Here is a 16,222-nt window from a genome sequence, read left to right as displayed (position 1 = left end):
GGAGCCCGAGCGTCCTGTGCCTGAGTGAGAAGAGCCTGAACATCTTGTGCCTGAGTGGGAGGAGCCTGAGTGTCCTGCGCCTGAGTGGGAGGAGCCCGAGCGTCCTGTGCCTGAGTGGGAGGAGCCCGAACGTCCTGTGCCTGAGTGAGAGGAATCCAAACGTCCTGTGCCTGAGTGAGAGGAGCCCAAACGTCCTGTGCCTGAGTGGGAGGAGCCCGAGTGTCCTGAGCCTGAGTGGGAGGAGCCCGAGCATCCTGCGCCTGAGTGGGAGGAGCCAGAGCATCCTGAGCCTGAGTGGGAGGAGCCCGAGCGTCCTGTGCCTGAGTGGGAGGGGCCCGAACATCCTGCGCCTGAGTGGGAGGAGCCAGAGCATCCTGTGCCTGAGTGGGAGGAGCCTGAGCATCCTGCATCTGTGTGGGAGGAGCCCAAGCGTCCACAGCCCAAGAGGGGGGAGTTAGTGCGTCCAAAGTCCAAGAAGGGGGAGTCGGTGTGTCTGCAGCCCAAGAAGGGGGAGTTGGTGCATCTACATCCCAAGAAGGGGGAGCCGGTGCATTCACAGCCCAGGTACCCAAGAGCAGAGGGAGAATGCCTACTGGTTCCACCTCCACCTCAATGGGAGGACTGCTTGTCACGCCCACCTCCACCAGCAGAGGGAGAATACCTGCTGGTTCCACCTCCACCTCCACCTCCATGGGAGGACTGCTTGTCACTCCCACCTCCACCAGCAGAGGGAGAATACCTGCTGGTTCCGCCTCCACCACCGTGGGAGGACTGCTTGTCGCTCCCACCTCCACCTGCAGAGGGAGAATACCTGCTGGTTCCGCCTCCACCGGCATGGGAGGACTGCTTGTCACTTCCACCTCCACCAGCAGAGGGAGAATACCTGCTGGTGGCACCTCCACCACTGTGGAAGGACTACGCGCCGCTCCCACCTCCACCAATGGAGGGAGTATGCCTGCTGGTTTCCCCACCGCTCCTGGTGCCACCTTCGCCAGGAGCAGAGCAGCAGGAGCTGCTTCTGTCTCCAACCCCGCTAGAGGGAGAGAAGCAGGAGCTGCTTCTTCCTTCAGCATAGGAGGGACCAGGGCAGGATGCTGCCAGACCTCAGCAGCCCCTGCATAGTTTTGCTGAGGGGATCATGGCGGAAAAACACCCAGCCTCCTCACGCCGTCACCTCCCGAGGGACCGCTGCTGCCCTGCCTCGCACCGCCCAAGGATGCCTGCCTTGCCCTGCCCAAGGATGCTACGTCCGCATCGCCCAAGGATGCTACGGCCGCATAGCCTGGGGCTGCCTGTCACTTCGCATTGCCTGGGGCTGCTTCTCTCTCTCCTTTATCCCCTAAGGTCACCGAGATTCCCACTTCGTCTGGGGTTGCCGAGGGTCCCGCTTCACCTGGGGTTGCCTGTCTCTCCTCTGCTTCACTTGGGGCTGCTGCCGGCTCTGCTTTGCCTGGGGCCACTGCCTGGCTTGCACCGCCTGGAGCCGGTACTAGTCCTGCAGGACCGCAGGAAGCACCAGGGCCGGTGCCTCAGAAAAGGGGGCGGCCGACTACAAAGAAGGGGGGGAGGTCAGGAGACTAGCTCCCCCAACCACACTTTCGCAGCAGGATGTACAGTGGCTGGAGCCCCACAACGGGGAGCTACCGGCCATGAAGAAGTTCCAGTTCCCCCTACTACAGTTCAGCTGGAGCCCAGGGAGCTACTAGCTAGGAAGACATGGGGGGAGGAGGACCTCCCACCATGGCCACCCCCATGGATTACTCCAGACCCCTCTTCCGGGACATTGAGACTGAGAGGGGTGGTGGCCATTGGGGCCCACAAGGGGGGTGGGGGGTTATGTAACAGGGCGAGCAGCCCTGTACAGTGTTTATTTTAGAATGGGGCTTCTCCTCCGCCTCTGTAGTGTTTTGTGTTTATTTATTATTTACTTTTGTTTACAGATGACAGCGAACCGCCATGTGTTTTGTTTGTTTATTATTTAAATGTATGACAGCGTAGCTGTGCTTTAGTTGTTATTGTTTTGCAGCATGGATGGGAAGCCCCATCTACATTATAAAACCTGTGCAGTAGGTCACCTGCATAAATACCTGCAGCTCTCTGCACTCCGGGAGGAGAGCGAGAGAGCAAGAGAGCGAGCGAGGAGAAAATACATTTAAAACTATCTAGGATCAGTGAAGGCGATTGCCCAGCCTGACCTGGATTGTATTTGTTATTATTGTGTTCATGATTTATTTTTGTTTAAATCTTTTATTTTTGCTCTGTGAGCAACTGCTTATTTTTGTTTAAATATTTTATTTATTTTTGTATTCTTTAAATAAAACGGTGCCTGCGCCACTGCACTGTACCCGTCTGTGTTCAACTCCTTCTTCTGGTCTGATGTCAACTCAAAGCCATTTCCTGCCACAGGCCTTTACACACCTGATCCTCTCCTCCTGCTTTTGCACCTCATTGAGTACCAGCTTCCTCTGTTGAGCCGGGGTTGCCTTGTGCCATGTAGGAGGAGCTGAACTGAGACCAAAACCTCCTTTTCCATGCTGAACTTGCCGGATAATATCTCTGATTCGAAGGGCAGCCTTAGCATCTTCCACTGCTTTCTTTGCCGTCCATTTTCTTCCAGTTTTCAACACAGGTGCTGCCTCCCTTACACATCTGTCGCGTGAATTTACTAATGGCATTTCCAGTCAGACTTTGGTACACTTAAACTCCTCGTTAAGAGCAGAGATTGGTAGCTACAGTATTAATTTACCATAAAGTCCCACTGCTGAGGCAACATGGAACTCCTAACCATTTCCTGACGTATGAACTGATTAAAACTTCCAGCTTCCCAATTGTTGTCAATGAAACCTCGTACAGTCAGTGGACACAGCAGTCTTGGCCACAGAAGAGTTTGCTTGTTGTCTAACTTCTCCCACATGAACTGTGTCCTTTAGATCCCCGTCATACCATCTCCCTAGACTTTTCACTGGCTTCTCGGACACTGTTGGTATTGCCTCAACATTGATGTAGAAACTTTTATCTACTACTTTACCTTTAATTATAGAGATGCTCCTTGATTTAGTGGGCTTGAATTGCATTCGTGCCCATTCAATGTTATTGGTTAATTTGCCCAATAACTGATTAGTGCAGGCTACTGTTGTAGTCATTGTTGTCATGTCATCCACGTATGCTCAAATTGGTGGTAGTCGCATTCCAGAAGCCAAGCGCTCTCCTCCCACTACCCATTTTGATTGCCTAATAATTACTTCCATTGCCATGGTAAAAGCCAGTGGAGAAATGGTACAAATCTGTATCATGCACTTTAAACATTAATATATGTTTTTATTTTTTTTATCATTACCCAAAAAAGACCCGGTATTTTTCACGATGGGCACATGGTTCCAAATTTTCTACCCATGCTGATCTCTATATGTAGATTTATACGCACAAAGTAGTGTGCAAAGTTATTTGAACCCCCCCAAAACAGGCAAATTAGAGATTGACTAATTTAATTGATGACTTTAGTGGGCCATGCCAGCAATTACTTTAAACTAGTAAGATAAAATAAACACAAAGCCACAAATGATGAACTATATGTGACTTTGTAGAAGTTGTTTAAGATGCCTAATTAAAGCACAAAGTGGTCTAACATTTTTCACATTTTCACATTGTTTCAATATCACTGATTACTGACTGAAAATCAACACATGCACATCTGAATATCCATTCCACATAAACGTCTAACATCTAAGGGCTGCTTTTGGGTTAAACTTGGACTCCAGCTACACATTTCTAGGGGAAAATAAGCTGGAAGTTTACAGTAATTATTTTTTGAGGGTATTGTTCATCAATCATATATGCAAAGACATAATTTGCTGTATACAATCTACTACAATCTATGGAAGCTTTGCATTGGGAAGTTTGAGAAACTTCTCACAGAAGACCTTCCAGAATAGCTGAAAGCCAACACTTCACTTAAGTTTTGAAAAATAAAAGCAGCTAAACTGATACACCTTTCGACAAGAAGTCTTTTCCATATCTTCAATAAAGACATGAAGACACTGAAAAATATTTCTAACAGTCGAAACACTGGTCATTAAATGTATTACGTTAAGTGTTTATCAATACAATGCTATTGAGTGTTTAACAAGATAATCAATTTAGATGTACTGGTGATTGCAAAAAAAAGAAAGAAACTTTAGAAATCTCATGTTTCTTTTGCTTTTTATTTTCTAACTTATTTTCCAATGTTTGGATCAGAACGATGTTACTGAGATTTTAATAATATACCCAATGGGTCAAAATGAAAAAATGATCAAACCTTATCTAACGTTCTTCATGGGTAAAACTTGGACTATCGGACTTCTTGTCTGGGTAATTAAGTTCCCATCTAGTAGCCTTGCATTAAATGAATTACATAAAGAAGAAACATACATTCCTTCTTTTCAAGAGAACTTAAGTAAAGATGGCATTCTCACCAGGAGCTTTTTAAACTTGTACAGCGCTGTGCCAAGACAAACTGTGGGCAAGGCATCTACAGCATTAATTTGCTCTTTATTGGCTCCCTTGTGTTTAGTGACAATCTAATCTGATCCATTAATATTGGAATAGCAGGGTGAAACTTCTACGTAATTGGATCTGGTGGCTATTTGTCACTGAAATGAGGTGTGGATTTGTGAACTCTACAGCACAATATCAGAGAAACAGCAATGCATGTGATCCTGTGATGAATTTCCCAGAAAACAAATAATGGAATTGCTGCATCTGGGGCATTTTGGGGAGTTTGGAGCTAAGTAGAAGCTGTAGATTGAATGGTAGAAGGTTACAGCAGGACCAAAATTAATTTATTGTAAATGTTTGTAGTAACTGTGAATCCTCCATACAGCGGAATGTACTCTGTACAGACAGATCAATTGATGTTACTTAATTAGTTGACTTTTTGAGGGAAATGAGAGCAATAACTCCATGTTGTGTCCATTAAGCACATCCACCCGACAAACTATAATGACACCAAAACATTGCGCCAGTCATGTTGTTTTTTTTTTTTGTCAGGAATCTCAAATCACATTGGGATGATGTTCTTGAATTAATTGTATTAAAAAGTTACAAAGGAAGTGAGTGAGGAAGTGGATAAACTGAAACAACTTAATCATTTCTTGGAAGAAGAAAACAAAAAATACAAAGAGCTGAATTTCTCACTACAGAAATGCCTTATATCAAAACTAAAATGTATGTTGTCATTCACTTGTAATATAGAAAAAGGGCCCTTTTTTTAAAACATGTTGGTTTGTGTTAAACTGATGGTTGTCATCATAGTTTTTTTATTATTGTATGAAAAGTGAAATGTGGGGAATTTATTTATTTATGTTTGATCTTTTTTTTTTATGTAGGTGTTTCAAGAATTACGGACATCAATAAACAATGAAAAAACCCAAGGTGCAACTAACACACATTAATCCCTTTGTCAATACACCCAAAAGAAACATTTAAACAAATAACCCATACAGTTCTACTCATGTAAAAAGTATATTTGTAGTGCTCCAAATGTGAAATCAAAATGTTGTCAGTTATCACTATCATCATATTTATGACATTTCTATTTTGTTAGTAATATGTTTTACATGTTGTTTATGTGACGTGTGTTGCTTTGTGATCAACTGATTCTTCTTATTGTTTATTCATAGTATTTTTTTTAATTCTATACCTATTCTATAAATATGTAGTTGTTCTTAAGGAAAGTTCTTCTTGTTTTAATGTAGAATTCACAATATTTAAATACTGATGCTATACATTATTACATATAGGAAAGCTTGCTAGTCTTGTTCCCCATATTTTTTATACCACTTTAAAAGTATTTTAGGAACATAGCATATTATTCAGAATATTACTACAGTTGATAATTTTAATGCCCCAGAACTTTCAAAAAAAATTTAAGTATACAAGCAATAAAGCCCTCCACATCAGAAATTACCCTGTATTAGGAAGCTTTAAAAGTGTCAGAGCTTTGCCTCTGGTATCATTGCAAACCAAACTCTATAATCCATGGTAATTAACTTTGTGACGTGCAAATGAGTTCATGTAGAACAAATAACAGATACTGAATGATAAAGAACAGACATCACATTATATAAACTAGTCTGGAGGAATAATAATCATATAGTGTTGAATGGGAATTTGTCTCAAGTTATATAATAGCCTGCTAATATTATCACATCCTGTATCGTGGACATTAAACCCTCTTTAATATATCACCCCCATGCCAGGACAATCTTTTTTTTTTCAGATTAAGTATGTTTTGGGGATGTTGCTAATAATTCTTAAGGAAATAAACAGTGATTTTTCAGATATAAGACACTGTATACAATTGTCCAAATTTACAAAGGAAGAATTTACATCAGAACCCTATTTTCAGAATGGAGAAGGAGCTGGAAGATATTGCTCAGACCAGCTTAGAGCTGGGAGATGCTGGTCAACTAGCAGGAGCTGGTAAGATGGTCACACCAGCTAGCAACTGTGAGACACTGGTCAGATCAGCTAGGAGCTGGGAGATGTTGGTCAGACCAGCTAGGAGCTGGGAGATGTTGATCAGACCAGCTAGGAGCTGGGATATGCTGGCCAAACTAGCAGGAGCTGGTAAACTGGTCAAACCAGCTTAAGTTGTTCCAAAACACAACATTAGTTGGTGAACATCTAGACCAGCTTGAGCTGGTCAGTGCTGGAATTTCCAACAGGAAGTAGGAGCAGTGCACACAAAAGCAAGGCAGTTTTAACAGAGACAACATGTGAGAAGTGCTTCGTTAAAAAGTGCAGAGCAGTTAGAAGCAGTAAGGAGAAATTAAACTTTTAATTGCTTTAATCAGAAAATACATTAATTGGGAAATTACTGCAGCTTAAATTCTAACAACTGCGTGTCTTTTTTTGATAACAAGCAGACGATTCAAATTTGGGGCCATTCTGAGACAAGGGGCGGGGCGGAGCTAACAGCATGAACCAACACACACAAAAGCAAGGCAGTTTTAACAGAGACAGCGTGGGAGCGACATTGTGTGAGAAATGCTTCGTTGAAAAGTGCAGAGCAATTAGAAGCAGTTTGAAAGCAGGATGACAGCTGCAGAAACTAAACTTAAACTTACAAATAAATAAATAAATAAAAGAAATTAACAATAATGTCCTTCAAGCCAGTAGACTGTGACACCTGCATGATGTGGGAAATCCGAGAAAACCCAGCAGAGCTAAACCAAGTGTGTGTAAAGTGCCGCACGATCCAGGACTTGCTTAAACTAGTGAGTATGCTAGTAATGGAGCTGCAGGAAATGAGACAGTAACAGGATCTTGAGGAGCTGGCACACCCACTATTAATAGAAGCCTGCACCCGTAACAGATTGACAGCCACCAGAGAGATAGGAGAGGGTCAAAACAGCTGATTCAGGTAGGCAGAGACAGGGAAAAAGAGATACTTAGTCAAACACAACCAATGAAAATATCAAACAAATTTTAGCCACTTCAAAATCAACATCAAGAGAATGAAAGGAACAACATCCAGGACCCTATAAATTAGTGTTCTGCAGTATATCGATACCTACGGTATATCATGACACCAAAATCCTACGATACCTAATATCGGTATAAAATAAAAATATTGAAATGTCACGTTTATCGATACTGTGCTTTTTTTTTTGAGCTTTTAAAACAAAACCCTAATTGTGTGCTCTAAAAACAATATGAACTAAGCTGACTCATTTCTGCTCAGCGGAGGTTACTGCAGCAGTCATGGCGAATGCTGGAGAGAAGCTTGATGTGGAACTATTCTGGATTTCAGCCAGATGACAATAGCAATCTGGTTGAAGGAGCACAGTCAAAATATCAAACATGTTTTAAAGAAGTGAGAAACAAATGGAAGAAATGCCACCAATTTATTGAAATATCTTTCAGATCGCCACCCCAATCTCTTTGCCGAAGTTTACTTTGACTGTAGTTTCTTCTGTTCTTTTAATTTAAGTGAATTCCAATGCATATTACTTACATAAAAAGTCACAGCAAAGACAACACATGAAACAGGAATGCGCTACAAGCTAATCAAAATGGAGTTCATTGATGCTTGTTTACTTCATCTTTACAGTGCATTTGCTAGAAAGTGCAAAAATAAAATCTGACGACATGTGTAATTAAAACTCTAACACATGTCAAATATTAGCAATGTTTTTATATTCTTTGGATTTTGTGTTAATCCATATTTTATGTGCATGTAATGTGACAGCTGTGAAAACCTTGTGTGTTGAATTGCGTGCATTAGTGGTGGAAAGACTGTGAATACAGACTTCACTGCCAGCATATCAGTTTCCCTAAAAAGATCAATGTGATGCCTCACCTGCAGAGGTTCCGAGTCACACAACAAAAGTCTGCCAATGCAGACAGCATGAAATCAATAAAAAGTACTTGCAGTCTATTATAGTAAGTTCAGTGGTAGTCTTGTCTAATTTAATTTCTTTGCAAGATCTTTAACAATCAAATGAGCATAATGGGCCGAATGGCCTCCTCTCGCTAGTAGCATTGTTTTGATGTAGACATTTGGCTTGAAACAGAATTATGTTCTAATAGCACTTAAGAGGAAGGCATCTACATTAGTGGCCCATTTGTTTTGCTTTGGAAATGTAGCATTTAAATATAATGCTTAACGTTTAATTTTTCACTATTGAACAGTATAGATTCATGGAGGAGTTATGTTGTAGTGACTTTTTAAGAACATAAGAAATGTTACAAACATGAGAAGGTCCATTTGGCCTATCTTGCTCATTTGGTTGTTTAGCAAGAATCTCATCAAGCCATTTTTTGAATTAATCGTGTAAATCAGCTTCCACAACAGTGCTTCATTTTCTCATTCCTAGCTCGCATTTTTTAGGCACTTCTAAGCTACCCCTGTATGTAAAACATCTGGCCTAGTTATAAAAAGTCTGCTTGATGGAAAGTATTTCTGTGTTATTTTGTTATCTATTGTCATATCGATACTCCCTAAATGAGATATTGCAGAACAGTTCTATAAACAGTGATGGCCAGACAGCAAAAAGAAGGGAGGTCTTGACTGTTGGGGACTCCATATTGAGAAACACAGCAAGTTCAGTTTGCAGTCTGGACCCCCTTACTACAAAAACACGAAGAGGAGACAACTCGGTAGTAGTTGTCCACATTGGTACAAACAACATTAGAAGAGATCCCTGGAAAAAAAATTCAGAGCTCTAGAAAAGAAATTAAAAGACAAGACCAAAACTGGGAAACTGCCGGCACCTTGCAAAGGACCACACGGACAGCTGGAAATAAATCATCTAAATGCATGGCTGAAATCGTGGTGCACACAGGGAGGCTTCACCTTCCTTGAACACTGGACCACTTTCTACAACAAGGACTATCTATATAGGCAGGATGGACTGCACTTAAATAAAAAGGGAACCAATCTACTTGGAGAAGCCATATTAATGGGGGATTTCAACTTCCTCCATATAAAATGGGAAAACCCGGTAGGGAGCACGACAGATTAAATTGAAATGGTGAAAGTGACAAATGACTGCCTCCTAACGCACTTTGTCAAGGCACCAACTAGAGGGGAGGCATGCCTTGATCCTTAATCCTTAATTTAATCTTTTCAAATAACAAAGACAGAACAACTAAAACATAGGTCAGAGAACCATTGGCAAACTTTAAAAAAGTGCTTTTTTAAAACCCCAAAAGTAATGACTAAAGCTAAGGTTTACAATTTTAGAAAGGCAAAATATGAATGTATGAAACAGAGACTAACAAAAGTAGATTGGAGTAAAATACAGAAAACATCCACAGAAAAAGGATGGCTGTTTTTTTAATGTATTACTAGAGCTGCAAAACAATTACATCCCAAAAGTAGACAAATCGAAATTTAAAACAAAATGGCCACAATGGTTTAATAGATAAATTAAAACAAATATTCAGTGAAAAAAGACACTTTACAGAACATTTAAAAGGAACCAAGAACAAAGTAGACAGAAAGAGTACTTGGACCTGCAAAAACAAGTAAAGTAGAAAGTTAGAAAGGCCAAGAGATAGAAATGAGCATTACCAAAGGGGCTAAAACCAATTCCAAAATATTTTTCCAATATTATAACAGCAAGAGAACATTCAAAGAGGAAGATATAAGTCTAAGAGACACAAATGGCAAAATCATAGACGAAGAGAAAAAAATAGCAAATATATTAAATGATTACTTTTCACCAGTTTTTACAAAGGAGGATACAGACAACATGCCCCACATGTTGATCTGTTCCTATCCAGTTTTAAATAACTTTAGCATAGCATAGGGAGAAGTATTAAAGGGACTAGGAGCTCTTAAAATAAACAAATCCCCTGGGCCGGATGAGATCCTCCCAGTAGTACTCAAAGAAATGAAAGAAGTTATTTACAAACCGCTAACCAAGATCATGCAACAGTCTCTTGACACAGGGGTTGTACTAATAGACTGGAGAATTGCAAATGTAATACCGATCCACAAAAAGGGAGACAAAACCGAACCAGGTAACTACAGTCCAATGAGCCTGACTTCTATTATATGTAAACTTATGGAAACTATATTACGATCCAAAATGGAAAATTACCTATATAGTAACAGGATCCTGGGAGACAGTCAACATGGTTTTAGGAAAGGGAGATTTTGTCTAACTAACCTGCTTGATTTTTTTTGAGGATGCAACATCAACAATAGATAATTGCAAAGCATTTGACATGGTTTATTTAGATTTCCAGAAAGCTTTTGACAAAGTCACACATAAAAGATTAATTCTCAAACTGAATGCAGTATGGATTCGAGGAAATGAATGCACATGGATTAGTGAGTGGTTAACATGTAGAAAACAGAAAGTACTAATTAAAAGGAGAATGGAGTGTGGTAACCAGATTATGGTGTACCACAAGGATTATTAGTCCTCTGCTAATCTAAATTAATGACTTAGATTCTTGTATAGGAATTTGCAGACGACACAAAAATAGGAGGTGACAAACACCATTGCAGCAGCAAAGGTAAATCAAAATTATCTAGACAGCATTCAGAACTGGGCAGACACATTGCAAATGACATTTAATAGAGAAAAGTGTAAAGTACTGTATACAAGCAATAAAAACGTGCATTATATCATATGGGAAACATTAAAATTGAAGAACTATTTAAGAAGACCTAGGAGTTTATGTTGACTCAGAAATGTCTTTATCTAGACAATGTGGGAAAGCTGTAAAGAAAAGACCAACGAGATGCTCGGATATATAGTGAAAAGTGTTGAATTTAAATCAAGGGAAGTAAAGTTAAAGCTTTATAATGCATTAATATGACCTCATCTAGAATATTGTGTTCAGTTCTGGTCACCTTGCTACAAAAAGGATATTGCTGCTCTAAAAGAGTGCAAAGTAGGGCGACCAGAATTATTCTGGTTTTAAAAAGGCATGTCATATGCAGACATGCTAAAATAATTGAATCTATTCAGTCTTGAACAAAGAACACTACAAGGCGATCTGATTTAAGCATTCTAAATTCTAAAAGGTATTTACAATGTCGACCCAGGAGACTTTTTTGACATGAAAAAATAAACAAGGACCAGGGGTCACAAATGGAGACTAAATAAAGCGGCATTCAGAACAGAAAATAGTAGGCACTTTCTTACACAGAGAATTGTGAGAGTCTGGAACCAACTCCCCAATAATGTTGTTGAAGCTGACACCCTAAGATTATTCAAGAAGCTGCTTGATGACATTCTGGGATCAATAAGCTACTAACAACTAAACAAGCAAGACAGGTCGAATGGCCTCCCCTCGTTTGTAAACTTTCTTATGTTCTTATATTCATGACAAACTTTCATTTGTAGCTGTTTTCACAGTGTTTTGTATTTGTGGTTTTTTGTACCACTGTTTATATTCACCAGTGATCTGGTAGTGTCATCGCTGGTGTCACCTGCTTTTTCTTTTTTTTTGTGTGTGCTGCCTGAAATAACTTGTGTAGCTGTGTGGCAATTCAAAGAAAGCTGCCTCTGTCTGTCCTGTTCATCTACAACCTGCACAAACAGAACTTACATTCATAGAAAGATAGAAAGGCGCAACTGGTGTAAAATCTTAGTAAAACCGGTCTTATACTGATTTGTCAAGCAATATTCCTTTTAAACAAAAAACAACTTACCAGGTGTGTTTAAAAGACGTGACTTTTTACAGTGGTAGGCTAGCTCCTGTTCGCAGTACTCTGCTTGGTTAATCATAGCCTGGAGTTGTTCCATGTTGGCTGTGTAGTTAAAATAAACTGCGTGCTGACTGAGCCCACTGGAGCCTCTCACTTTAGTCAGTTGTGTGTTATTATGTTGTAGCACAGTCCATGTTTTATCTTAAGAAGAAACAAAATAATGCAAGATGTTAGTTTTCCAAATGAGGTAATATGGTAGAATTAAAAACAAACAAACATATGCAATTATTTTTTCTTTTTAAAAATGTGGAATTGGCAATTATTTTATCCCCGATTTTCTCCCAATTTCTAATGCCCAATTATTCAACCCAGCTCACCGCTGCAAACCTGCACTTACTCGGGAGAGACGGGGATGAGCACTCATGTCCTCTGGAATGTGTGCCGTCAGCCGTCCACTTTTTTTCGTACTGCAAGCCTGCCGTGAAGCCACTACGCAGTTCTGAATTGCACACAGGCAGGCCTGCAGGCGCCTGGCCAGCAACAGGTCGTTACAAGTCAGTGGCAGACCTATTCCTGATTCAATGTGAATTATACAATTGTATCTGCAGTAAGAAGCATTTAGCAGCACAAAAACAGTGCAGCTTACCTGTCATGTTGCAGTACACTAGCAGTGGTCTCTGTAGTCCACTTCCATCTAAATCAATGTGGTAAAAGCCTGATGCGTTTCCTTTGTGCTTGTATGCCTCACATGATTGTTCATAAATTGCTTTAAAAAGACAACAAGAACAGTACTTCAGGGTTCATATTGCAATCATATACAACACACAAGAGTTTATGACAGTAAGTTAAACAGTAAAACTTTGGCTCTATAATAAAAGGCTTTCTGCTTCAAAACTGACAAAATCTACACCATCCCTTTTGATCGTTCAGAGCCAATACTTTTGAACTTGTGGAACCAACCCCCTTTTATGTTTCCATAGTAACGCACACCAGCCAGTCAAGTCAGGGTAGAACAGCGGAAATAATAATTCCAAATTTATTCTGCTCTGTCTGCATTTCAGAAGAGATGGCTTCTCCAATTGTAATGAAATTTAAAAAAAAATAGTAGGTTGACAACAAGGAACCAAGGGAATGTTGAGGTGTCTGTGAAGCTCTACGGCTCAGACAGTCATTCAAAATAATGGGATAGCTTTTAAAATGTCTCCGTGCTGCCAAAGAGCTACAGGCCATTGTTAAGGTTATATTTTTTTTGGTTATCAGTCACCATGTAATATGTAGTTCCCTGTGAAAATTCCCATTTCTGAAAGAGTGTAAATATACATATTTGTATCACTCAAAAATAAATACAGCAAACGTTTGCCTTATTGACACACTACCTGTTACATGGCTCTTAGGAACCTGGCCTCTGGTTCAGTTTGCTTCTGGTAAATGACTGAACACACTGCATACAGCTGCACAATTTCTTTAAAATGTGTTCAACTAGAAAGACACCAGTTGCATCAAGGATCGGAAACACTGCTAAAGATCGCTCTGTCTAGTACAAGACGTCTGCTACAGTCATACTTTAATTTATTCAAAAGGTAGACATAAAAAAAAAAACCCTGAAGATGTAAAATTTAACATTTACTGTTTTTCAGGTAAGCATTTAAATATTTAGGAACATTTGTTGTTTGTTTTTGCAGTTGGAGATAGTACAGTAGCTAGGTTGTGTTTTTTTGGAAGGGGGGGCGGGGGGAGCTGAGACTCGAGCACGTCTGAGGCAACAGCTTAGACGCAATTAAAAATAATAAAGTAAATTTGAATTTCAAGCAAAGTGTTCTGAAGTAAAATCTGCTGTAAATTGTATCATTTTTTTTTTTAGGAATCAGATTTTGTGTTGCTTACAAAAGCAAATATGACAGTGAAAATATATATATATATATATATATATATATATATATATATATATATATATATATATATATATATAATATGCAATATAATGGTCTATTATAAATGTGATATATTCTATGATTAATAGATATTCCCTGGAATGTGATTTCTATCTCTGGTATTTGATTAATATAGTTCTATTTCCTGGCATTTTATGCACAGAAAAGAGTTCCCTGGAATTGTATGCAGTTAGTTCTCTGCCGCATTGATTATATATAGTTCCCCTCCACAATTTTAAAGTTAAAAAAACAAAACAAAACAAAAAAACATAAAAACAATGCAATGTAAAAGCAATGTGTGTGCAAAATATATATGCCCCCTCATAATGTCCCCATTTGAAAATGCTGGCCACCATAAAAGTTTACTTGGCCACCAGGTTTTGAAAGCTAGTGGACACATGGCCACCAGCATTCATAGTGATTTGTTCCACCCTGGTACCCCAAAAATATATCTAACATTGAAATAACTGTATACTTTACCTTGTTTTCTGTGAAACACATTGCAATGCATTTATCACTATTGATCCTTGTACCATCATACACATTATACAAATGAATGTTACCTACTAATTACAGTGACCTATGCATTTTGGGCAAAGGACACCAGCTGTACACATAAGTACTGTACATCATTCACAGATATACCACAGCTGTACCTCGGTGTGTAATACACGTACTTGCTACAAAAGAAACAGCATGATTCAACTGACCTGGGAAACCAAAGGCTTATTATTATTATTTATTAGTCATGTAGCAGACACTTTTATCCAGAGACTTACAGAGACTAGGGGGTGAACTATACACCACAACTGCAACTGCAGAGTCACTTACAATAGGACCTCGGTTTTACGTCTCATCCAAAGTACAGTATTAATAGAAAAGCAGAGACATTAAAATGGTTCTTACCTCAAGTGCTGTTGGTGAGATATTACATAAACTGTTCTCTAAATTTAATTTTAGACCAGAGTCTAGCAAATGTAAAAGCATTGAATTATAAATGTTCATCAGTAAACTGCTGGTGGATCTGTCTGTTAGAACAACAGGGTAGTTACAAATCCAAGTCTGCTAGATGGCAGCTGTTTTGGGCCTGAGCATAGTGCCTAATATCATATTTCTATATAAACTCTTGGCTTTTCTCAAAACATTTTTCATTGCATGTTTGTTATGCAGGACTGCAAAAACCATTCAAAATGCACAGAAAATGCATACAAAACACTGAATCTTAATAACTAGATATGTTTTGAAGTGCTTACACTGCAGAATGATTCTCCTCTGCTATCTGAGAAGTCTCTCAGGACACTCAAAATGACTGTATCGTTTCAACTAAAATTAGTGTTTTTCTTCTTTTTTTAATGTATAAGATATTTCGACTTGGGTGGCATACAGACTGCAAATCAGCATTTCACACTACCTATAATAAGCCAATCAAACCCTATTTGTATTAGAAATTAAAATACAATACAAATGAACAAAGTAAACATCTATTCATACATTTTACACTTGCCTATATTTAAAACAAAACAAAATAAAAAAAAAACTAATAGGGCTCTAGTTAAATAAAAAATGACTACACATCTGCTCCTTTCCATGATTTCTTGCTCGGTTGGTAGTTTAAAATGTGTGACATTTCAGTAGGGCATGAATAAATGAAGTATGTTAATAAAGGAAATCCATGGCTATGTGCTGCCGGTGTAATTGCACAGGGGCCTAGGCATGGTTTGGAAAAAAAAAAGTTTTTTATAAATTTACACATTTATACTTGTGTAAAATGTTCAGATATGTTTTATGTAAATCGTTTTTTTTTTTTTTTTTTTTTTTTTTTTCCAGGGATTTCTTTTTTGATAAACTGTATGAAATTAATGTTTTCAATTACTTTCCGAAATGCTTGAGTGTTTTTTTTTTTTTTTTCTGTCAAAGTATGTATAGTAGTAACTCAACAGTACTTGCACACGTAAGTTGTACCTTCTTTCCTTTGCTGTCTTCCACAACTAAATCCTTATGGTCATGAGCACATTCTTCTGGGGTTTTTGTGTGTAGGCATTTTTGTACATTTCACCACAATTCTGTTTTAAATCCTCTGTATCTTAACTGTAACATAGCTTTAAATCCTGCTAACAAGCCTCCATCCTGATTGTGA

The 16,222-nt window shown here is 39.2% G+C and overlaps 1 protein-coding gene across 1 annotated transcript in view; it reads right to left on the bottom strand.

The window, feature by feature from the left end:
• LOC121301989 (contactin-associated protein-like 5) overlaps window positions 1–16,222 on the bottom strand; it is a 130,015-nt gene that overhangs the window by 29,234 nt on the left and 84,559 nt on the right. Inside the window, exons 12-13 of the mRNA XM_041231754.1 lie at window positions 12,801–12,920; window positions 12,158–12,355 (exon numbers count right to left, since the gene is read on the bottom strand). Coding sequence (XP_041087688.1) covers window positions 12,158–12,355; window positions 12,801–12,920 — 318 coding nt within the window. The remainder of the gene's footprint in view (window positions 1–12,157; window positions 12,356–12,800; window positions 12,921–16,222) is intronic.

Source organism: Polyodon spathula, chromosome 2 (genome assembly GCF_017654505.1).
Source record: "Polyodon spathula isolate WHYD16114869_AA chromosome 2, ASM1765450v1, whole genome shotgun sequence".
Classification (NCBI taxonomy): domain Eukaryota; kingdom Metazoa; phylum Chordata; class Actinopteri; order Acipenseriformes; family Polyodontidae; genus Polyodon; species Polyodon spathula.
The sequence above is the reverse complement of the archived record's forward strand: the minus strand, read 5'-3'. Positions and strand labels throughout refer to the sequence as shown.